This window comes from Elephas maximus, chromosome X (assembly GCF_024166365.1).
Source record: "Elephas maximus indicus isolate mEleMax1 chromosome X, mEleMax1 primary haplotype, whole genome shotgun sequence".
In the NCBI taxonomy this organism is placed as follows: Eukaryota; Metazoa; Chordata; class Mammalia; order Proboscidea; family Elephantidae; genus Elephas; species Elephas maximus.
In genome coordinates this window covers 159,489,260-159,515,684 of record NC_064846.1, presented here as the reverse complement: position 1 = coordinate 159,515,684, position 26,425 = coordinate 159,489,260, and the positions used below count along the sequence as shown (strand labels likewise).

General features: G+C 39.6%; 1 protein-coding gene across 4 annotated transcripts in view; it reads right to left on the bottom strand.

Moving 5' to 3' along the window:
* The window catches only part of BCLAF3 (BCLAF1 and THRAP3 family member 3), a 61,845-nt gene extending 35,420 nt beyond the window's left edge, over window positions 1-26,425 (bottom strand). For all 4 annotated transcript variants that reach the window (XR_007515813.1, XM_049871940.1, XM_049871942.1 and 1 more), the window contains exons 1-2: window positions 26,269-26,425; window positions 5,120-5,194 (exon numbers count right to left, since the gene is read on the bottom strand). Coding sequence is in view for 3 of the 4 variants with exons in the window: in XM_049871940.1 (XP_049727897.1) it covers window positions 5,120-5,160 (41 nt within the window). In the remaining variant the exon portion in view is untranslated. The remainder of the gene's footprint in view (window positions 1-5,119; window positions 5,195-26,268) is intronic.

Here is a 26,425-nt window from a genome sequence, read left to right as displayed (position 1 = left end):
CCCTTAGAAGAACCCGTAACCCGCTGCCATCAAGTCGATTCCAGCTCATAGCGACCTTACAGGACAGAGTAGAACCGTCCCATAGGGTTTCCAAGAAGCGGCTGGAGGATTCAAACTGCCGACCTTTTGGTTAGCAGCTGAGCTCTTAGCCACTGCGCTACCAGGGATCCCTTAGAAGAACACATAAAAGCAATGCCTCAAGATCTAGTTTTTGATGGTAGATCCTTATATATCGCACCAAAAGCACAAGTAACAAAAGACAAAATAGACAAATTGGACTTCATCACAATTGAAAACTTTTGAGCATCAAAGGACTTTATCAACAAAGTGAAGAGACAACCTACAGATTGAGGGAAAATTGGGGTGAATAACAGATAAGAGTTTAATTTACAGAATATATAAAGAACTCCTACAACTTAGTAACAAAAAGATAAACCACCCAATCAAAAAATGAGCAAAGGACTCAAAGAGATATTTCACCAAAGAAAACACAAACGGCCAATAAGCACATGACAAAATGCTGAACATCATTAGTCATTAAGGAAATGCAAACCAAAACCACAATGAGATACCACTTCACTCACACTAGGATGGCTATAATCAGAAAAACGGAAAACAATTGTTGGCGAAGATGTAGAGAAAACTGGAACCCTCATTCACTGCTGGTGGGATTGTAAAATGGTACAGCCCCTGTGGAAAAATTTGGCAGTTCCTCAAAAAGTTAAACATAGAATTACCACATGACCCGGCAATTCCACTCCTGGGTATATACCCAAAATAACTGCAGGCAGGTATTCAAACAGTGCACCAGTGTTTACTGCAGCATTATTCACAACAGCCAAAAGGTGGAAACAACCTAAATGTCCATCAACAGATGAACGGATGAATAAAATGGGGTAAATAAACACAATGCAATACTACTCAGCCTTAAAGAGAAATGAAGTCCTGATATGTACAATGACATGGAAGAACCTTGAAAACATCATGCTGAGTGAAATACGTCAGTCACAAAAAGACAAATATTGTTTAATCCCAGTTACATGAAATATCTAGAACAGCAAAGGTACAGAGACCAAAGTTTATTATGGTTACCAAAGGCTGGAGAGAGGGAGGAAGGAGAAGTCAATCCTTACGGGGCAGGATCGGCGGGGATGGAAAAATTTGGACACAGTGGTGATGATTACACAACATGATGAAAATAATTAGTGCCACTGAATTGTACATGTAAAAAATGTTGAAATGGCAAATGTTTTGCTTATATATATTTTTATCATAATTTAAAAAAAATGAGTTGAGCACACCAGTCCTACTGCAGGAGGACCAGCTCAGGTACACAGGAGGATCCGTACTGAAAAACGGCTGACAGCAAACTTCTGGCAAAAGGAGATGCAGTGACTTCAAACAGTCAGTGAGCAAAAGCTTGTATCAGGTTCAATGGCCAGGTAAGAAACGAGCAGAATGAAGGCTAGATTTAAACAAATAAATGTATAAGAGAGTCTCTGGCAAACTGAACATGATCTCTAAAATTAGATTCTAAGATTCTTAAGATGCTACAATAAACCTAAACTCAGACCCAAGACTGACCCCATAGTTTCTCTAACTGATAATCTATTCTCTCAACTAAGGTTGTATCAAGGAGCAAAAAATATATACTAACAGCAGGGGGTGGGGGTGGTGCTTAAGACTTGAATCTCAGGCTTACTTTCTCCATTAAAAAAAGACAAAAAAACCAAAAACAGTTGCCTTTGAGTCAATATCAACTCATGGCAGGCCCGTGTGTGTCAGAGTAGAGCTATGCTCCATAGGGTTTTCAACAGCTGATTTATCGGAAGGAGATCATCAGGCTTTCTCTGAGGTGCCCCTGGGTAGACTCAAACTGCCAAGCTTTCACTTACCAGCTGAGAACTTAACCGTACTAATATAGATAGATCAATTGCTTCTCTTTCTCAGACCTTCCACTTATCTAAAATGAAAAGATGTGCACTCTAAACAGAACTTGTAACTTTGCTATATGTGTGCTTTCATACAGCAGTAACGATCTTCAGGACAACACATTTTATTGTAACAACCTTTTTCAATACCTCAGCACTGCCAACAAGGAGTCTTTGAGTTCCACTAAGGAGGAACGTATCCAGGGAAACCAGTCTGGGTTATGCAGATGAAAGGTAAGAGAAAGGAGTGAAACCATCTGGAATACAATGAAGTTCCATTTGGCACCTGGGGCCCTTTCCCCCCATCTGACCTGTCCTCTCTCCCTAATTTCTCAATCTTCTGAGAGTTTAAAGTCTCCTAGTCGACGAGGAAGCTACCCTTGCAGCTTTTATCCTCACTCCTCTTCAAAAATTGCCATCTTTAGTTGCAGCATCCAAGAGCAAAATTCTTTCCTTTTGGTGGCAAGTCTGAGTCCTCCCAAGAAAGGAGGCAGGGTCATCTTCTTCAGGTACACACTGGGACTTATATGCTGGACTTGGCAATATCTCCCTTTGGAATCACCCTAGCTAGACGTATTGGCAAGTGTGTTTATTAGCTGAAACAGAACTTTGTCATCCAGCTGCTGTACTTCATCCCAAAAAGCGGCAACTGGAGCCTCTGATGGGTTCCCTGAAGATTTTATCTCTTTCCCTGATAAGGAGAAAAGCTGGCAGTCAGAGGCAGAGGGCTTCCAGGCTGAACAAAATGCCCAATATTTTACTTTAATTCTTGCTTCACATTAAATAGTGCTTTGCTATTATAGTTCATATCATATGTTTTACTGGATTTTATCTTAAAAAGTCCTTTTCTTCTGAAGAAGGTTGCTGGAATGGTTGCTAGCATTTTGAGTTCTCCTAAAGGGCAAAAGACACCCAAGGAGTTTGTTAGGAGTTTTCTGTATGGGTCTCTCAAGACACTGATGACTTTTGTTCTAAGGCAAATAGCCTTGGAAGATAAAGACAGTATCTCCTTCAGAGGCAGAGGGCCAATCTGTTTGCTGTCCAAGATAATAAGATAATGTCTCCCTCTGGAACAAAGGTTGAGCGGGTTTGTTTACTCCTGATTGAGGGTTTCTAAGCATAGGTTCCTTAAAACTGTGTCCTAAACCCACTGCTTTGCAGCATCCACCCTGCCAGTGCTCTGCAGCACCCCTGGGGGACTCAGAGGTGAGGAGAACCAACATGAACACGAAACTCATGTTGCCTCCTGTACTATGAGTAATAAAGGCCTTTGCTTCTGAGCCAGGAGTGTGTGTGGCAGGCTAATGTGTTAGCTTGCAAATAGGGTAAAACAACTGTCCCTTCACAGTTCTTGACAGTCCTAGAGAGTCCATAAATCAGGCACTAAGTTTGCCAGGGTCTCTTGTGTCCCCTCACCAAGGCCTACTACAAAAGGGTGACACAAAATGACCTCTGTGATCTCCTCCATGTTAAAACCATTTCCTTCTTTACATTCCCTTTTGTTTCTGAAGCTACTCTTCATTACAATTTGGTCTTATGAACTACAAAATGAAAACTCCTGGTCTGCCTTTTGTATATGCAATTATGGTCCTTTTTAAAGTCCTAGAACATACTGGTCGCTTTCACAGCTCTACACCTGGAATACTTGTCTCTACTCTTTCTGCCTTTAGAACTTCTACCCATCCTAATTATTGGGCTGATAGCTGTGGGGATCGTGGTCTTGGAGAACACCTAGCTCAACTGGCAAAACAGAGTTTATAAAGAAAATGTTCTACATTCTACTTTGGTGAGTAGCGCCTGGGGTCTTAAAAGCCTGTGAGCAGCAATCTAAGATACTCCAATGGTCTCACCCCTTCGGGAGCAAGGAAGAATGAAAAAAACTAAAGACATAAGGGAAAGATTAGTCCAAAGGACTAATGGACCACAACTACCACAGCCTCCACCAGACTGAGTCCAACACAACGAGATGGTGCCCAGCTACCACCACTGACAGCTTTCACAGAGATCACAATAGAGGGTCCCGGACAGAGCTGGAGAAAAATGTAGAACAAAATTCTAACTCACAAAAAAGACCAGACCTGCTGGCCTGACAGAGACTGGAGAAACCCTGAGAGTATGGCCCCCGGACACCCTTTTAGCTCAGTAATCATGTCACTTCTGAGGTTCATCCTTCAGCCAAAGACTGAACAGGCCCATAAAACAAAACAAGACGAAAGGGGCACACCAGCCCAGGCGCAAGGACTAGAAGACCGGAGGGGACAGGAAAGCTGGTAATAGGGAATCCAAGGTCGAGAAGGGGAAAGTGTTGACATGTCGTGGGGTTGTTAGCCAATATCATAAAACAATATGTGTACTGTTTAATGAGAGGCTAGTTTGTTCTGTAAACCCTCATCTAAAGTACAAGGATAATAATAATAAGAAGAAAATTCTACCCATCCTTAAATGCCCAGCCAAACTCTCATCTCTTTTTTGACAACTTTCCTAGCATCCTCCTTTCTCCTCCATGAAAGCAGGATTAATTATTCCCTCTGTGGATGCAGGATACTTTGTCCCAGTCACCAGCACAGCAGTTTTCACACTGTGTTATAGTTGGCTATGATGTCAATCTCCCCAGCTGGCCTGTGTGCTTACTGAGGCCACGTAAGATGCCATATTTGCCTTTGTATCCTCGGGACCTGCCTTTAGCAGATAATACAATAAATACTAGTTGAATTATTCCAATCTAATTACACATACTATTTATACTACCAACAAGAGGAGAGAGGTGTGCTGAACTACAACTGAGTTATTCAAAATTCTATTATTCTGCCATAAATAGGAAACTCCCTCTTTCCTAACTCCCAAGTTCTTCAATGATATTATGAAAAAAGTAAAATAAAACACATACTGAAGAGTTCTAAACCACTCACTAGTACACAACAAATCTATTATTCTCAAAGATATTTCTTACCCTCCCTTGCTACGGCTATCACATTTTTATCATGGATTCATTCTAGCCATTAGCAGTAATTAAATAAAGGTGTCAGCTCCTAGAATCTAGAAATATGATCTCTACCGCTAAAAAGCAGCTACTATGAACAACAAGCCCTATGAGCTTACTAAAATAGGCTTTTACCAGTGCTGGTGAATTTGAGAGTTGCAGCACATCACAGATCCAAGCTTACTCTGCTAAGCTAAAAAGTGCTCACCTTTGTTTCCACCTGGGGGATCGAGATCGAGACCGTGCCATCCTTTGACCCGTGAGCCACTATCCACTTTTTACACTGCAAAGAAACACAGTATTAGCAAGTTTAGAGAAAGAGCCTGAAATCTGTTCTAAAACACGGTGAATGCCATCAAGGAAAAGTTACTTAACCCCTATGTGCCTGTTTCCTCATCTTTAAAATGGGCATAATAACAGGATTCAAACTTATTGGAATGTTGTGAAAATAATATTAATTAGATTACAGGTCAACAAACTTTCTATAAAGGGACAGACCCTAACTATTTGGGGCTTTGAGGGCAACATAAGGTCTTTGTAACATCTTTTTCTTCTCTGTTTAACAACTCTAGGAAAAGGTAAAAAACATTTTTAGGTCAAGGGTCATACAAAAACAAGCCCCACAGGCCAAATGCACTGTACTTTGCAAACCCCTGAGTTAAATCATGCAAAGAGCTTAGAATAGTGCCTGGCACATAGCAACTGCTAAGTAAGAAATCAAAAATAGACAAAAATTAACCATGATTTCTCCATCTGAACGTAACTACTACTACCTTTCTAGCTTTTTCCATTTACGTACTTTTGTCAAAATATATAGGAATACATGATGGTATATTGTTTTTTAAAGTTGCCAAATAATAAGAATTAGAATTCCTAATTATAATATTCAATTGTTGGCTAAAGTTTCACAAGATAAAAACACCATAACTTAATTAACCATTATGAGACATTTAGTTCACTTCTGACTTTTTGCTAAAACAATTAACATCCAATTAGTAAATTTTAAAAAGTACTTCTAAACTTAACTTTTCATATATTCTCTAGTCTTTAAAAAAAAAAACTGATACCTTTAGGACCTTAATTTTTTAAATACATAATTAGGGTATAATCTTCTTTGCTAGCTATTTACATCCCAGTTGTCCTCTTCAGTTCTGATACTATAATTAGTTCTGATATTATAATTAAGTAGTTCTCAACTTTTTTTACTGGCCCCAAACTCCGGTGCCTTTCAAAATTATTACCATGGATCCATGAATCATACAGCCTCCATGCACAGACTACAGACTAAATAAATATATGTCCCACATATTATATACCTCTATCCTACAAATTTTTGAAAATACTGTAGTGATTAACAAAATATAAATGGCTTTTTGTCACTGTTGTCTCTCCATCGACTGATACAAAAAGTACAACTATGATTACATGGATATCGGTTAAAAAGGGAATCCTCATCCTCCAACATTTACAAACCAAATTTCAAAAGAAAGTAAAAACACAAAGTCAAAGATCTTAAACCAGATCACTCACCAGAGGAAGTACATTCAATTCATTTAATTATACACTGCCTCTTTCCAAAATGAATTTGAGGCTAGGAAGAACAATTAGTTCAGATACATAATGAAATTACGACATGAAAAGGCTTAATTTTTAGTTACAAATGTCTACTTTGTAGATAAAAATATAAAAATTCATTCATTCAACAAATTTTACTGAGTAGCTATTATTTTCTTTGGTAGGGTTCTAGGCACTGCGGAAACAGCAGTGAACAAAAACAGGCAAAAATCCCTGCCTCCAGGGTGCATACATTCTACTGGAGGAGCTTATAACTTAACTAAAGAAGCTAAAGAAATTTAACAAAAATAATAAACTCAAAGGTTGCGCACAAAATATTGCTGGCGATGACAGAAATGATAATTTGTCTGGAGGATAATCTTTTTTAAATAGCTTTGAAATATAATTCACATACAATTCACCCATTTAGAGTAGACAACTCAAAGTTTTTTGGTATATTCACATAGTTGTACAACCAACATCACAATCTAATTCTAGAACATTTCGTACCCCTTAAAGGAAGCCCCATTAGCAGTCACTCCTCATTCCTCCCCTCTTCCCTGACAACCATTAATCTACTTTCTATCTGCCTCTAGAAACTTGCCTATTCTGGACATTTCATATAAATGGAATCATATACTATGTGGTCTTTTGTGACTGGCTTCTTTCACTGAGCATAATATTTGCAAGGTTCACCCATGTTGTAGCACGTATCACTACTTCACTCCTTTTTTATGGGCGTGTGTATATTTTATTTGTTTATTCATGGGTTTAAGTCCACACGTTGTTTTTTACTTTCTAATAATTATGAGTCATTTGTATACAAGTTTTTGTGTGGACATATGTTTTAATTTCTCTTGGTTTTATACCTAGGAGTGGAAGTGCTGGGTCACAAGGTAACTCTACGTTCAACTTTTTAAGGAACTTTTCAAAGCAGCTGTACCACTTTACATTTTTACTAGCAATGCACGAGGGTTCCAATTTCTCCACATCCTCACCAATACTTGTTATTGTTCATCTTTTTTATTTAGTCATTCTAGTGGGTGTGAAGTGGTAACTCACTGTGGTTTTGATTTACATTTTCCTGATGACTAATGAGGGTAATTTTAAAATATGTAGGAAATTACGAAACTAAATCATGCTTCCTTTCATCAATCTAGAAATTGCACTTTAAACTTATTATTCTAAGAAAATAATTTTTAGAAAAGCAACTGTGTGTATTGGTATTTCTATCAGCTTTATTTATAATAATAAAGAAAAAAAACACCCAAACCAGTTATAAGCCAAACGCTCAACAATCAGTAAAAGGTTAAACAAATTTAAAATATGGTCATGTATTATTTATGTCCATGATAGATTCTGGAAACAGGACAGACATTACACGATTTGGACGTTGTGTAAATACCGTATTACATATAGGCAGTCTCCAAGTTAAATGCCCAGCCCCACCTGAGGAGCAGAAGCAGCCTGGGGCCCAGCAGCCCCCACCGCAGCCTGCCCCGCTGGACGAAGCTGTAACCACCGGATACAGGAGGCTGGCCTTGGCAGGTGTGCAGCTGCAGGCCCGGTGGGGGCTGTGCTGTAGCCAGATTGGGACTTTGCACACATCTGGGTGGAGGGCAGAAGGCACACAGTAGCTGTGGAGGAGAGGCGGCCGATGGGTCCGGGCAGGGAACGGGTATGCGAGTGCCGGTGGTCCTTGCTGCTGCTGCCATGCGTGTTGGTGCAGCCACTTCCTGATCATGTGCAGCCACTGCTACGACCCGGGGCCAGCTGGTGCCCCTGCCAGGAGCAGAGGAACCCTGCCAGAACCAGGAATGAATGGCTGTATGGCTGCTGGGTGGGTGAATGGAAACCAGGCGATGGGGGAGGAGGCACTGAAGGGATTGGGGTGCGTCCTAGAGCCCCGCTGCTCATTCACTTTGGGGGCCTGGGGTCTTTAAAACCATTGGGGGAAAGAATAAACAAAAGGAGAGTTGATTTTCACTAAAAGAAAAAAAAAAAACTTATGGAACCACAGATGTTGCCAGAATGGACATTATGCGGCACATGACTTCACATACCTCTAGCTGCTTCCTAACTTTCTCCCACTCCTATGTATGTCTTTTCCTCCATATACCCTATTAGTCAACCATGCCATACTACGTGCTTTTCCCTAATCAGGTCATGTGGTTCCTAACCACACATACAGCCTTCCTTCAGTCAGCCTGACAAATCCCTATTCTTTCAAGACTCCCTGACCTTCATGTCCCCTGGGACTCTTTCCTTGATTTCTTTTCTCCCCACCTTTTCTTTTTCTTGGGAAATCTGGATTTATTCTGCAATTATTCCAATACGTTACAATTATTGATTTACATAATTCTATTTATTTCAATAGGCGAAAGTCTCCAAACAGCGTATCAATGAACACAAAACCCCAATGACCTATGAACATGAGATGCTCAATCTCATCAGTAATTGAGAAAATGCAGATTAAGATCATAGCCATTTCATATTCATCAGATTGACAAATTTTAAAGTTGCATATTCCAGAGTGTTGGTGTGGGTGTGGAACAACAGGAACTCTTCATATACTGCTGGGTGAGAATACATGAGGATAACCAGTTTGGAAACAGTTCAGTAGTACCCAATCAAGTTGAACATACCCATATCCTACAACCCAGCCATTTCACTCAGGCATATACCTTAGAGCAGTGAATCTTAAACTTTAATGTGCATCTGAAACACCTGGAGGGCTGGGTTAAAACCCAGATTGCTGGGCTCTATCCCTGGGTTGGGCCTCAGTACAAATTTCTGGCAAGTTCCCAGGTGATACTGATGTTGCTGGTCCAGGAACTACAGGACCATTGGTTAAAAGTTGAGATCATCTAGGAGAAAATGTTTGCAAGTGGGATTTACTAATCATGTGATTAAAAGAAATATTACTTAAAATATTTGCCTTTGGCTGATATTAAAATTCACTTTATTAAAACTCAAACTATTCACTCAAAAATGGGTGAATTCCCCAAAGCTAACTCTTCAGACAAAGATTAGACTGGACTATAAGACATAAAATGATACTCGTGAGGAGTGTGCTTCTTAGCTCAAGTAGATAAAAATACATGACACTAAATGGGCGGCTCCTGTCCGGAGGTGAGATGAGAAGGTAAAAAAGGACAGGAGCTGGTTGAACGGACATGGGAAATTCAGGGAGGAAAGGAGGAGAGTGCTGTTCTATTATAGGGAGAGCAACTCGGGTCACATAACAATGTGTGTATGAATTTTTGTATGAGAAACTAACTTGAGCTGTAAACTTTCACTTAAAACACAATAAAAAAAGGACAAAGAAAAATGGGTGAATTTTATCGGACATATCAAAGCTGTAAAAGAAATGAAAATGTCATAAACTTATATCAGATATTATAGTAACATCTGCACAACTCTGTAAACACTAAAAACTACTGAATTATACACTTTAAACAGGTACAATATATCTCAATAAAGCTGTATTTAAAAAGTTAACTTTGCTTGCATCATCAACTGGCAATGAAAAGTACTGGTTCAGGGGCTTCATGGGTAAGAGAGTGAATCTGACTAGGGGTAAGCCAAATCCAGGTAGCAGCCTATTTTTGTATAGCCTGAGCTAAGAATAGTTTTCACATTTTTAAAGGGTTGTAAAAAAGAATAAGAATATGCAACAGACTATATGAGGCCTGCAAAAGCCTAAAGTACTTATTATCTGACCCTTTACAAAAAAAGTCTGCCAACATCTAATTTAAAGGACTTAATTGTGACTAAACCCAGAAACCCAGTGCCGCTGAGTCAATTCCGACTCATAAATCAAAGGGACCAGTTTTAGGAGAGATAGCAAGGACTGAATCACCACTACAGTTTGTGACTAGGGAGAAAAAGATACCAATAACATAAATTAGTTAATATTGCTACTTCAGAGTGAACTTGCAAAGGCCCAGGAGGAGTGAATGAACCCCTCTGGCTCTGAGCATATAAATGAGATGACTGGGCAGCAGGACCATCCATTCTCAGAAGAATGCTGAAGAAGATATTGGTGCTAAAAGAGGCCAACCCCACCTGAAGAGCACTAGACCCACCCCCTCTCACCCAGCTTAAGGACTCTGCTGTAGCAATTCTCCCCTCTCCCACAATACCACTTTCCCCTCTCCCACAACATCACCTTCCCCTCTCCATTAGATATTCATTAGCATACAATCCTGTGAAATTCTCCCACCTCTCTGGAACCACATCCCCCTTAGCTACCATCCTATTTTTCCTTTTACAACCAAACTCCTCAAAAGGGCTGCCTGTATACCAAAGTCACTATCTCCAATTCTCCTCTCATTCTTACTTGACCCCTCACCAATCTGGATTTCCGCCCCACCACTGCACCACAAACACTGTAGTCAAGACCATTAGTGAAATTCATGTTGCTAAATTCTATGGCTAATTCTAAGTCCTCCTCCGTGATCTACCAGCAACATTTGTCAATCATGCTTTCCTCCCTGAAGCACTTTCTTCACTTGGATTCCAGAAAACATTTCCCTGGTTTTCCTCCTACCTCCATAACAATTCCTTCTTGTCTCCATCAGTTTCTCCTCATCTCCCCCTCACCACCCTGACCTCTAAATATTGAACTCAGTCTTCACCTAAATACTGAACTCAGTCTTTGGACATCTCACTGTCTACATTCTTTTTCAGTCTCACACCTTCAAATACTCTCTATAAACTCAACAACCCCCCAAATTTCTATCTCCAGTCGTCACCTATCTTCTGCACTCCAGTCTTGTATATCTAACAGCCTACCGGATACCAAAAACATGTCCAAAAGCAAACTCCGGAGCTCCTTCCAAAACCTACTCCACCTACAGTCTGTCCCATCTCAGTAAATGGCAGCTCCAACCTTCTAGTTGCTCAATAAAGAGGAAACACAACTGTCCAGTAAACACATGAAAAGATATTCAACCCCACTGAGAACTAGGGAAATAAAACAAAAACAATGCTATACCATTTCATATTCATGAGATTTGCAAAAGATTTTAAAGTTTGATGACACTCATGCATTGACAAGTGGAAAAATAATTTAACTAAGGAAAATCCTTCTCCTAAAAACCATGAAGCAGAAGTGTCTCTACTCAAAACAGGACTGAATATATTCAAAAGCATTTGAAGATATAAAAATAACCTTGAATCAGAAATTCAAAAACTAAGAATTGAAATACACACACACACACACACACACACACACACAAAAAGGCAAATGGGGGGGAGGGGGAAGTTAACTGAACTCAGGGAAAAAAAATAGAAGATCAAATTATCTCAAAAATAGAGAATAGGGAGGCAGTGACTGGTCTTGGAGAGGGGAGAGCAGCGTCCCAGATGGGGAGCCGTCCCACCGGGATTTTGGCGGCGCGGATGCAGCAAAAGCGCGGGGAGCAGCTCCATTCCCCTGGACTGACCCCAGGGGGCGGTCCAGCCAGTTCACACGGGCGGCGTGGTGGCGCAGCCGGTGGGAGAAGTCCCCGGGAGGCAGTGACTGGCCTTGGACCGGGGAGAGCGGCGTCCCAGCCAGGATGCGCGGTGGTGGCGCTGGCGTGGGGAGCTGCTCCGCTCTCCTGAGCCGACCCCGGGGGGGCCCAGCTGGTTCGCGGAGGCGGCGCGGCGACGCGGCTGGTGGGACGGGGAGTCCCCGGGAGGCAGCGACTGATTTTGGAGTCGGGAGTGCACCGTCTCAGTAGGGGAGCCTCAACCTTGGGCATGGGGCTGACAGCGGAGGATCTGACCGTGACTCCAGCGGGCCAGACCCCCCGGGGACAATCTCCACACAGCCAGCACACACAGGCGACGTGCCCCGCGGAAATCTCAGATATAAGAGTCATTCCAAGCAAGACAAGCAACTCTGGCTATATTCTGAGGTGCTACTCTCCTATCTCTCTGATCACTCCCCCACCCTCCCCAGGCGGCTTCATTAACATCCGAATAGCCTGAGGCAGAGGGAGAATTCTGATAGGGATCTGACTGCATTTTTTGGGGGCTGATTTTCTGGAAAAACTAGTTTCCCAGTGATGGCTTGGAGACAGCAGTCCATATCAAACCACATAAAGAAGCAGACCATGACAGCTTCTCCAACCCCCCAAACAAAAGAATCAAAATCTTTCCTAAATGAAGATACAATCCTGGAATTATCAGATACAGAATATAAAAAACTAATTTACAGAATGCTTCAAGACATCACAAACGAAATAAGGCAAACTACAGAAAAAGCCAAGGAACACACTGATAAAACTGTTGAAGAACTCAAAAAGATTATTCAAGAACATAGTGGAAAAATTAATAAATTGCAAGAATCCATAGAGAGACAGCATGGAGAAATCCAAAAGATTAACAATAAAATTACAGAATTAGACAACGCAATAGGAAGTCAGAGGAGCAGACTCGAGCAATTAGAATGCAGAATGGGACATCTGGAACACCAGGGAATCAACACCAACATAGCTGAAAAAAAATCAGATAAAAGAATTTAAAAAAATGAAGAAACCCTAAGAATCATGTGGGACTCTACCAAGAAGGATAACTTACGTGTGATTGGAGTCCCAGAACAGGGAGGGGGGACAGAAAACACAGAGAAAATAGTTGAAGAACTCCTGACACAAAACTTCCCTGACATCATGAAAGACGAAACGATATCTATCCAAGATGCTCATCAAACCCCATTTAAGATTCATCCAAAAAGAAACACACCAAGACATATTATCATCAAACTTGCCAAAACCAAAGATAAAGAGAAAATTTTAAAAGCAGCCAGGGAGAAAAGAAAGGTCTCCTTCAAGGGAGAATCAATAAGAATAAGTTCAGACTACTCAGCAGAAACCATGCAGGTGAGAAGGCAACGGGATGACATATACAGAGCGCTGAAGGAGAAAAACTGCCAGCCAAGGATCATATATCCAGCAAAACTCTCTCTGAAATATGAAGGTGAAATTAAGATATTTACAGATAAACACAAGTTTAGAGAATTTGCAAAAACCAAACCAAAGCTACAAGAAATACTAAAGGATATTGTTTGGTCTGAAAACCAATAATATCAGGTACCAGCACAATACAAGGTCACAAAACAGAACGTCCTGATATCAAATCAAATAGGGAAATCACAAAAACAAACAAATTAAGATTAATTAAAATAAATAAATAAATAAAATAATACACATAACAGGGAATCATGGAAGTCAATAGGTAAAAGATCACAATAATCAAAAAGAGGGACTAAATACAGGAGGCATTGAACTGCCAGATGGAGAGTGATACAAGGCGATATAGAACATTACAAGTTACGTTTTTACTTAGAAAAATAGGGGTAAATAATAAGGTAACCACAAAAAGGTACAACAACTCCATAACTCAAGATAAAAGCCAAGAAAAACGTAACAACTCAACTAACATAAAGTCAAACACTATGAAAATGAGGATCTCACAATTTACTAAGAAAAACGTCTCAGCACAAAAAAGTATGTGCAAAAATGAAATGGCCAACAACACACATGAAAAGGCATCAAAATGACAGCACTAAAAACTTATTTATCTATAATTATGCTGAATGTAAATGGACTAAATGCACCAATAAAGAGACAGAGAGTCACGGACTGGATAAAGAAACACGATCCATCTATATGCTGCCTACAAGACACACACCTTAGATTTAGAGACACAAACAAACTAAAACTCAAAGGATGGAAAAAAATATATCAAGTAAACAATAAGCAAAAAAGAAGAGGAGTAGCAATATTAATTTCTGACAAAATAGACTTTAGACTTAAATCCACCACAAAGGATAAAGAAAGACACTATATAATGATAAAAGGGACAATGGATCAGGAAGACATAACCATATTAAATATTTATGCACCCAATGACAGGGCTGCAAGATACATAAATCAAATTTTAACAGAACTGAAAAGTGAGATAGACACCTCCACAATTATAGTAGGAGACTTCAACACACCACTTTTCGGAGAAGGACAGGACATCCAGTAAGAAGCTCAATAGAGACATGGAAGACCTACTTACTACAATCAACCAACTTGACCTCGTTGACTTATACAGAACTCTCCACCCAACTGCTGCAAAGTATACTTTTTTTTCTAGCGCACATGGAACATTCTCTAGAATAGACCACATATTAGGTCATAAAACAAACCTTTGCAGAATCCAAAACATCGAAATATTACAAAGCATCTTCTCAGACCACAAGGCGATAAAACTAGAAATCAATAACAGAAAAACTAGGGAAAAGAAAGCAAATACTTGGAAACTGAACAATACCCTCCTGAAAAAAGACTGGGTTATAGAAGACATCAAGGAGGGAATAAGGAAATTCATAGAATGCAACGAGAATGAAAACACTTCCTATCAAAACCTCTGGGACACAGCAAAAGCAGTGCTCAGAGGCCAATTTATATCGATAAATGCACACATACAAAAAGAAGAAAGAGCCAAAATCAGAGAACTGTCCCTACAACTTGAACAAACAGAAAGTGAGCAACAAAAGAATCCATCAGGCCCCAGAAGAAAACAAAGAATAAAAATTAGAGCTGAACTAAATGAATTAGAGAACAGAAAAACAATTGAAAGAATTAACAAAGCCAAAAGCTGGTTCTTTGAAAAAATTAACAAAATTGATAAACCATTGGCTAGACTGACTAAAGAAATACAGGAAAGGAAACAAATAACCCGAATAAGAAACGAGAAGGGCCACATCACAACAGACCCAACTGAAGTTAAAAGAATCATATCAGATTATTACGAAAAATTGTACTCCAACAAATTTACAAACCTAGAAGAAATGGATGAATTCCTGGAAAAACACTACCTACCTAAACTAACACATTCAGAAGTAGAACAACTAAATAGACCCATAACAAAAAAAGAGATTGAAACGGTAATCAAAAAACTCCCAACAAAAAAAAGCCCTGGCCCGGACGGCTTCACGGCAGAGCTCTACCAAACTTTCACAGAAGAGTTAACACCACTACTACTGAAGGTATTTCAAAGCATAGAAAATGATGGAATACTACCCAACTCATTCTATGAAGCCACCATCTCCCTGATACCAAAACCAGGTAAAGACATTACAAAAAAAGAAAATTACAGACCTATATCCCTCATGAACATAGATGCAAAAATCCTCAACAAAATTCTAGCCAATAGAATCCAACAACACATCAAAAAAATAATTCACCACGATCAGGTGGGATTTATACCAGGTATGCAAGAATGGTTTAATATCAGAAAAACCATTAATGTAATCCATCACATAAATAAAACAAAAGATAAAAACCACATGATCTTATCAATTGATGCAGAAAAGGCATTTGACAAAGTCCAACACCCATTTATGATAAAAACTCTCACCAAAATAGGAATTGAAGGAAAATTCCTCAACATAATAAAGGGCATCTATGCAAAGCCAACAGCCAATATCACTCTAAATGGAGAGAACCTGAAAGCATTTCCCTTGAGAACGGGAACCAGACAAGGATGCCCTTTATCACTGCTCTTATTCAACATTGTGCTAGAAGTCCTAGCCAGAGCAATTAGGCTAGACAAAGAAATAAAGGGCATCCGGATTGGCAAGGAGGAAGTAAAGTTATCACTATTTGCAGATGACATGATCTTATACACAGAAAACCCTAAGGAATCCTCCAGAAAACTACTGAAACTAATAGAAGAGTTTGGCAGAGTCTCAGGTTATAAGATAAACATACAAAAATCACTTGGATTCCTCCACATCAACAAAAAGAACACCGAAGAGGAAATAACCAAATCAATACCATTCACAGTAGCCCCCAAGAAGATAAAATACTTAGGAATAAATCTTACCAAGGATGTAAAAGACCTATACAAAGAAAACTACAAAGCTCTACTACAAGAAATTCAAAAGGACATACTTAAGTGGAAAAACATACCTTGCTCATGGATAGGAAGACTTAACATAGTAAAAATGTCTATTCTACCAAAAGCCATCTATACATATAACGCACTTCCGATCCAAATTCCAATGTCATATTTTAAGGGAATAGAGAAACAAATCACCAATTTCATATGGAAGGGAAAGAAGCCCCGGATAAGCAAAGCATTACTGAAAAAGAAGAAGAAAGTGGGAGGCCTCACTCTACCTGATTTCAGAACCTATTATACAGCCACAGTAGTCAAAACAGCCTGGTACTGGTACAACAACAGACACATAGACCAGTGGAACAGAATTGAGAACCCAGATATAAATCCATCCATGTATGAGCAGCTGATATTTGACAAAGGCCCAGTGTCAGTTAATTGGGGAAATGATAGTCTTTTTAACAAATGGTGCTGGCATAACTGGATATCCATTTGCAAAAGAATGAAACAGGACCCATACCTCACACCATGCAGAAAAACTAACTCCAAGTGGATCAAAGACCTAAACATAAAGACTAAAACGATAAAGATCATGGGAGAAAAAATAGGGACAACCCTAGGAGCCCTAATACAAGGCATAAACAGAATACAAAACATTACCAAAAAGGATGAAGAGAAACCAGATAACTGGGAGCTCCTAAAAATCAAACACCTATGCTCATCTAAAGACTTCACCAAAAGAGTAAAAAGACCACCTACAGACTGGGAAAGAATTTTCAGCTATGACATCTCAGACCAGCACCTGATCTCTAAAATCTACATGATCCTGTCAAAACTCAACCGCAAAAAGACAAACAACCCAATCAAGAAGTGGGCAAAGGATATGAACACACATTTCACTAAAGAAGATATTCAGGCAGCTAACAGACACATGAGAAAATGCTCTTGATCATTAGCCATTAGAGAAATGCAAATTAAAACTACGATGAGATTCCATCTCACTCCAACAAGGCTGGCATTAATCAAAAAAACACAAAATAATAAATGTTGGAGAGGCTGCGGAGAGATTGGAACTCTTATACACTGCTGGTGGGAATGTAAAATGGTATAACCACTTTGGAAATCTATCTGGCGTTATCTTAAACAGTTAGAAATAGTACTACCATACAACCCAGAAATCCCACTCCTCGGAATATACCCTAGAGAAACAAGAGCCTTCACACAAACAGATATATGCACACCCATGTTTATTGCAGCTCTGTTTACAATAGCAAAAAGTTGGAAGCAACCAAGGTGTCCATCAACGGATGAATGGGTAAATAAATTGTGGTATATTCACACAATGGAATACTACGCATCGATAAAGAACACTGACGAATCTGTGAAACATTTCATAACATGGAGGAACCTGGAAGGCATTATGCTGAGCGAAATTAGTCAGAGGCAAAAGGACAAATATTGTATAAGACCACTATTATAAGATCTTGAGAAATAGTAAAAACCGAGAAGAACACATACTTTTGTGGTTACGAAGGGGGGAGGGAGGGAGGGAGAGGGTTTTTTATGGATTAATCAGTAGATAAGAACTGCTTTGGGTGAAGGGAAAGACAACACTCAATACATGGAATGTCAGCTCAACTGGACTGGACCAAAAGCAAAGAAGTTTCCGGGATAAAATGAATGCTTCAAAGGTCAGCGGAGCAGGGGCAGGGGTCTGGGGAACATGGTTTGAGGGGACTTCTAAGTCAATTGGCAAAATAATTCTGTTATGAAAACATTCTGCATCCCACTTTGAAATTGGCGTCTGGGGTCTTAAATGCTAACAAGCGGCCATCTAAGATGCATCAATTGGTCTCAACCCACCTGGAGCAAAGGAGAATGAAGAACAGCAAGGTCACACGACAACTAAGAGCCCAAGAGACAGAAAGGGCCACATGAACCAGAGACCTACATCATCCTGAGACCAGAAGAACTAGTTGGTGCCCGGCCACAATCGATGACTGCCCTGACAGGGAGCATACCAGAGAACCCCTGAGGGAGCAGGAGATCAGTGGGATGCAGACCCCAAATTCTCATAAAAAGACCATACTTAATGGTCTGACTGAGACTAGAGGAATCCCGGCGGCAATGCTCCCCAGACCTTCTGTTGGCACAGGACAGAAACCATCCCTGAAGACAACTCATCAGACATGAAAGGGACTGGTCAGCGGGGGGGAGAGAGATGCTGATGAAGAGTGAGCTAATTAAATCAGGTGGACACTTGAGAGTGTGTTGGCAACTCTTGTCTGGAGGGGGGATGGGAGGATAGAGAGAAAGGGAAGCTGGCAAAATTGTCACGAAAGGAGAGACTAAAAGGGCTGACTCAATGCGGGAGAGCAAGTGGGAGTAGGGAGTAAGATGTATGTAAACTTATATGTGACAGACTGATTGGATTTGTAAACGTAGTTCACTTGAAGCTTAATAAAAGTTAATTAAAAAAAAAATAGAGAATAAATTACAAGATGCCCAAGGAAGAAAAGACTCATATGAAAACTTAATTAAGGGGCATCGAAGCAAGGCTGGAAAACCACGAAGAAAATGAAAACGATGTTAACGACAGAGAGCGGCGTAAAAAGGGTCAAAGAGATAGTAGTGGAAATAGAAGACATGCAAAAAAGGAATGATATTTGTCATTATTATAGTCCCTGGAGAAGAAAAACTAAACAATAGAATTGAACTAAATTTAAAACTATCAATTCAAGAAAACTTCCAGAAGTAGAAAATATCTGAATCTGCATACTGAAGGGCTCACCAGGTACCTGGGAAAATTAATTCAGGACAATCAACTCTGAGGTATCTCCTACTAAAAAGTATTTGATTTCAAAAATAAAAATAAAATCTTTAAGATGACCAGGCAAAAAGAATAACTTACAAATCCAAAAGAATTAGACCAGCATCAGATTTTTCAAAACAAACAAAGCACAGCAACAAAACCAACAAAGCACAGCATTTAAAAAAAAAAAAAAAAACTCGGAGAAAGTAAGTGTGAACTAAAGAATTTATATCAGCAGAACTGTTCTTCAAATGCCAAGGTGATAAAAAAAGGTTTTCAACATACGAGAATTCAAGGAATTCTCTACTCACTAGCCCTTCCCGAGGAATCTACTAGAGGATGAACTTCATCCAATCAAATGATGACTGGGAAAACTTTAGCAACAGAACTGACAGTGAACATTTTAAAATATGTAAATGTACATATAAGACTAAAAGAAAGATGAGGATGAGGGTTCAAAACTAATGTAAAATTCTTGCACACTGTGACAAAGTAGAAATATTGCAACTAAAAAACAGAGGAAGAAAACAGAGGAAAATAACACCATGATAACCCAGATATTAAAAAGTTAAATAAGTCAACAAATGGTGCTGGGACAACTGGATACTCACGTGCAAAATAATACAGTTGGACTCATATATAAAAACTAACTCAAAAAATTGATCAAAGACCTAAATATAAGAGTTAAAACTATAAAACTCTTAGAAGAAAACACAGGAATAAATCTTTGTGACCTTGGATTTGGCAATGGTTTCTTAGATATGACACCAAAACCACAAGCAACGAAAGAAAAAATTGATAAACTGGGCATCATCAAAATAAAAAATGTCTGTGCTACAAGGATACCACAGAAAAAGTGAAAAGACAGCCCACAGAATGGAAGAAAATCTTTGCAAATCATATATCTGACAAGGGAGTAGTGTCTAAAATATATAACTCTTACAACTCAACAATAAAAAAAAAAAACATTTAAACCAATTTAAAAATCAGCAAAGGACATGAATAAATATTTCTCCTAAAAAAAAATTTCTAATGGCCAATAAGCACATAAAAGATACTCAAACATCAATATCCATCAGGGAAATAGCAAATCAAAACCACAAGATACTACTTCACACCCACTAGGATGACAATAATAAAAAAGAAAGATAATAACAAGTGTTGGTGAGGATCTAGAGAAATTGGAACCCTCATGCACTGCTGGCAGGAATGTAAAATGGTATAGCCATTTTGGAAAACAGTCTAGCAATTCTTCAAATTGTTAAACGTAAAACTTATCATATGACCCAGCAGTTCCATTCCCAGGCATATACCCAAAAGAAATGAAAACATATGTCTACACAAAAACTTGTACACAAATGCTCGTAGAAGCATTATTCATAATAGCCAAAAAGTAGAAACAACCCAAATGCAAATCAGTTGTTGAAGCGATAAACAAAATGTGGTATATCCATACCAGAAAACGAAACCAAACCCGCTGTTGTTGATTCCCACTCATAGCAAACCCTATAGGAAAGGGCAGAACAGCCCCATAGGGTTTCCAAGGCTGTAAATCTTTAGGGAAGCAGACAGCCACATCTTTCTCCCTTAGAGCAGCTGGTGGGTTAGAACCACTGACCTTTCAGTTAGCTGAGCGCTTAACCACTGTGCTGCCAGGAATCCTTTATATCTATACAATGGACTATTACTCAGCCATAAAAAGGAATGAAGTACTAATACATGCTGCAACATGGATGAACCTTGAAATATACTAAAAACTACTGACTTGCACACTTTAAATGAATGAACGAATTCTATGGTATGTGAATTTATACATCAATAAAGCTGTTACCAGAAACAAAAAAAATCAACTGAAAGATTCCATACTAAATGTGAACTCAGCAATTACAAATACAAAGAGTAAGAATTACCCAGGAAAGCCCTTGCAACAAAGCTGCCATACTCCGAGCACAGAACTGCACCAGGTTAGAGCCCACAGGATAAAAGAGTGATCAGCAGATGGGAGAGAAGAGGAAGCCATATGTGAGTAGACCAGAGCATGGATGATTCTCTTGGCCATAGGGGATGGGTGTTACCACCATTCTTCAGTAAAGAGCTGAAAGCAAATAGCACTGCTACCCTACTTTGATTAGACAAATACAGTGGATTTCTCCCTCTCTCTCCCTCACACACGTACACACACACAAAGGTTAAATAAGAAAACGGGAGTATGGACATTAAAAAAGGGGTAAGTACAAAGGTAACCACTAGAACAAAAATACAAACCTTCCTAAATACATCCCCCCAATTTTTTAAAAAAAGAGCAAAAAGTACACATCTCATAGAAAAATAAGCAGCAAACGTAACAAAACATACATATTATACAAAGCAATTCAGAAACGCTACAAATAAAAAGATGGACAAAAGTATACCAGGCAAAAGGAATAAAAAAGAGCAGGAGTGGCAATCCTGGTATCAGTAGAATTCAAAGCCCCAAAGTATTAACTGTGACAAATTTTTAATGCTAAAACTTACAATCCACAATGAAGACAAGATATAACATATATGAATATACATATTTATATGACTTTTTTTTATATATAACACAGTAACCACCGTTAAACAAAACCAAACCAAACCCAGTGCCGTTGAGTCGATTCCTACTCATAGCAACCCTACAGGACAGAGTAGAACTGCCCCATAGAGTTTCCAAGGAGCACCTGGCGGATTTGAACTGCCGACCCTTTGGTTAGCAGCTGTAGCACTTAACCACTACACCACCAGGGTTTCCAACCACCATAATGAAACAAAAATTATAAGAGATCCAAGAAGACATAGATAAAAAATACAGTAATAATAATAATAATAAAAACCCCCAAAATAGGAGTCTTTAATATACCTCTTAGGACAAGACAGATAAGGTGGACCAAAAAATAAGGAGACAGATGACCAAAACAACATAATCAAGAAGGTAGATCTTATGGATATTTATCAAACTCTCCACCTTGATACTAGAGAACACACATTATTCTCAAGTGTCCAAATCACACTTACCAAAAATGATCATACATTAGGACACAAATAAAACATCAGTGACTTCCTTGAAAACCCATTTCGGCAGTGGGTTTTGGTTTTGGGAACTTCCTTGAAGTAGAAATATTACAAACAACACTTTCTGATCATAATGCAATGAAACTAGAATTTATTAACAAAAATAAAAAGCAGAAAGGCCCTTTCATCCAGAAATTTAAAAACCTCTTATTAAACAACTCCTGGGTATTCTATAACTGAAATTATAGATTTTTAAAGAAATAGTGACAGTGAAAATACTATATATCAGATTCTATGGAATGCATTTAAAGCACTGATAAGAAGACAATCCATTACATTAAACGTATTTATCAATAAAAATGAAAGAATAAAAATAAATCAAATTCCAAGTTCAAAAAACTAAAAAATAACAAAGTAAACCAAAAGAAAGCACATAAAACGAAATAATAAAGATAAAAGTAGAAACTAATGAAAAGAGAAAAATAAATCTAATGAATAACTTAAAATTCTGTTATTTTTGAAAAAATTAATAAAATAGATAAACCACTACATAATATGATCAAGAAAAAAGGGAAGAAAGCACAAATATACAAAGTAAGAAACGACAAGGGAGAAATAACCAGTGAAATAGAAGAATAATTTTAAATGCCTGAGTGATTACTTTGTAGAGGTGTATGCAAATTTGAAAACCCATATGAAAAGGATAATTACCTAGAGAAATACAAATTACCAATATTGATCCCATTTGTTAGAAAACTTAAAGAGACCAATTTCCATAGAAGAAACAGATTAAGGAACTATTACAGTATGATATTATATATTATAAACACTTAAATATTATATTACAAGTAACATAATAAATATAAGGAAATAGCCCATAAAAAAGCATCAGGCCCAGACAGTTTCACAAGGGAATTCTACCAAACCTTCGAACACCAGAAAGCCTCAATGCTCTATAAATTATTCCAGAGATAAGTGTATAGCACGAGAAGGATCAGCCTGTAAGAACACCAACCATCCAGGAAGATTACAAACAACACTCTCCGAAAGGGAACAGTCTGTGAAGGCGGAGGGAACCCTGTGGTGTAGAATCTCAGAAACTGAAGAAGGATGTTTGGAGGGACACTCACAGCAAATGCTGCATAGAGGTCAAATAAAAGGAAGAAAATCTGTTAATGCATGGCTCAAGGACTGAGTGGAAGGTCAGGAAACTAAGAAAGCCATTTATACAGTAGAGGACTCCTTCAATAGTCTGGCTGGGAAGCGGAGGAGAGAAACAGGGTATTGGCTGGAGGAGGGTGATAAGAGGTCTAAGGAGAAGGTTTGCTGATAAGGAGGGATATAAAGTAGAATGAGAGTCACAGCAGAGATGAGTCTAGGTCCAAATAGTTCAATGTTTCCCCTGATTCCTTAACATTAACTCCAAATAAAGTTGTCAATTTTCCCCAATATTCCACTCTTACATATTACCTTCTTCATTGTTCCAAACAGAATTTTTATTAACAGTCACATTTGATGTTAATTTTGCAAGATTGCTATATGCCAATAATTGCTAGGGGCTGGAAATACAAAGTTGGAAAAACCTAGTTTCTTTCCTGGAGAATCTGTCTTCACTGGATAAGGTTGATCACATGAATGCCAGTACCTCCTGGTTTACTAAGTGTTTCACAAATACTATCTCATTTAATCCTCATAACAAGCCTTGAAGGAAGCTGGAATTACCTTCACTTCATAGGTGAAGAAACCAAGCCTCAGAAAGGTTAACCAATCTGCCCCAAGCAGAGGACCTGAACCTAGAATCCAGGTTCTCTGACTCCCAATACTAAGTTCCCTACCCTGTAAGCCCTACCTTCAGAAAGATGACCCGGTGGAGAATGCCTGATCATTTGCTCAGATGCTCAGCTGGCAGAATTAGACTTTAGTATACTTGAGAATAGTTGACATTCTGCACCACGTCTAAATTTGGAAAGCAGCCTTTTATGCCCTCCCATTGCCTGGGCAGTCTGTAGCCCATAGGGCACAAAGACTAGGTTTTATTTATCATGAGACCAAGGATTGTGTTTTATTTCATTTTCTATATGTCCCCTTCAGGTCCTAATAGCGCTTCTAAATATTTGCTCCTTCAACATTTGTGCAAATTCATCCATTCATCCAATTACATAACTCTCTATCATTTTGAATATAATCCAGGGCAGCAGTATAAAACTTTAAAGAGTTAAAGTGTGTAGGGGCAAAATGTATTACAGAATACCGTTTTGAATTCAGAAATGTACTTTACGGATTTTATGAATCTCAAGATGGTTCTGTGCTCTGAAATTTTTACAAGATGGCGACAGCAGTAAATGTATGTTTAAATGTACTTTTTACAAATGTTTAATTCGACCTTAAACACCATCCGATAAGAAAGGTAAAACAAATGTATGATAATCTCTAATTCACTTAGAAAAGTAACTTGTCCAAGGTAATCAGATATACTGGAATTCAAGGAAGCGCTGACTTTAAATCTCCTGTTCATCTATTATGCCTTTGCCTCACTAAATCAATTTCATAGTCTTGACTAAACTGGTAAAGGTAAAATAAAAGAAGCTGAATTGCGAACAACAAATAAGAAAACAGGTGAGAACTAGAGTAGGATACCTGTACTTGGTTGGAAAGAAAAGCATAAATGGCCCAAAAGTGCGCCTATAGAAAATCCGTAAATTTTGCTTTTTGCTAAGGTGGGGGAAGGATACTCACGGATTGTTGGTGGGAGTGCAAAATGGCACATCTTTTCCAAAGGGAAATTGAGCAACTCACATTAAACACACACACACACAAACCTTTATGTGCATACTCTGCCCAGCAATTCCATCATCTAGGAATGGATATTAAGTAATGGTGGAAATGCACACGCTTCATCTGCATTTATCCAACAGTGTGTTTAAGCCGAGAAAATCTGGGAATATCCAATTAAATAAATTATTACAACCACATAGTAGTCAGAAAAAAAGTGGTTACAAAAACAGAATCCGTGTATTCATCTCTGCAAAGAAAAAGACTAGAGGTGTATACCCAGTATACACCATACCAACAATTACTTGGAGTGGTGAAACACTATTTTCTTCATTGTATTTCGTATATTTTAGAAATTTTGCATGTAAATTGCTTACCTTTCTAATACGACGTTTTAAAGGTTTGGGAGAGGTGAAAACAGCAGGGCTTTGAAAAGAAAATTTTAGTAACCGCGCTACTAAAATCTCATTTAAAAATTATTTCACCATTACTATTAAAATACCATTGAGAAATAATGGTGCATTACGAATCGATACTAAAACCTTTTCTTTTTCAAATTCTAGCCTTTAATTCCTACCTATTCACATTGAGAAAAAGGATGTAAAGTAGCCTGGCCGGAAGCCTGAGGGGGACCTTCCTGATGTCTACCTGTAGTTTCTAATTTGCTCCAGAAAAGAAAAGCAATCGCCTAAGAGGCAGCTCTAAAAGCACCTCAGCAGGAAATACTTAGGGGGATAGGTTTCCCTCCCGACCCACCGATTGGCCCAGTTTTCTTGCACACCCTAAAGAAGCGCCGATTTTTCAGCAGATGTTTTTAAAAACACAAGTTGTACTTGGCAATGCAGGATAAAAGGCAGCTTTCATCACGCATTCTCGACGTTCCCAGACGAAGGTCCCGCTGGGCGGCAGGAGCGCCTCGGGAGAAGGACAAAGCGCGGGCTCCTCGGCTCAGGTCCCGCAGGCGACGCGGCAGGGGCCGCCTCAGGGACAAGGGCACCGTTCCCGAACACCGCGCCGCACTCCCCCGCCATGACACACGCTCGGAGACGCCGGAGCCACAGCCTCCCCGACGACAAGGGAGGATCGGGGCCGCGGCTGCAGGTGCCCGGGTGGCCGAGCCTGAAGGAAGGGGCCGGCCGAGCCGCCTCAGAGGCGCAGGAGAGCGATCACCGGAGAACCGGCGTGGGGCCGCCGCGTCCGCCTCGCGACCCCACCCACCACACGGAGAAACTCCCCTCCCGGGCGGCAGACACGCCCTCTCGGCAGCCCGGGGCTTTTTCTTCTCGCCCGCCCCGTGGGCCGCTTACCCGGCCGCGGAGTCCGGGCTAAAGCCGCCGCCGACCACGCCGACGCCGGCCCCTACGGCCTCGCCCCTCACACCGCCGACGCCACCTCTCACAGAAGCCGCACCACAGAAACCTCAGCGGGGCCGCGAGACCCGGAACTACTTCCTTCCGGAACCGC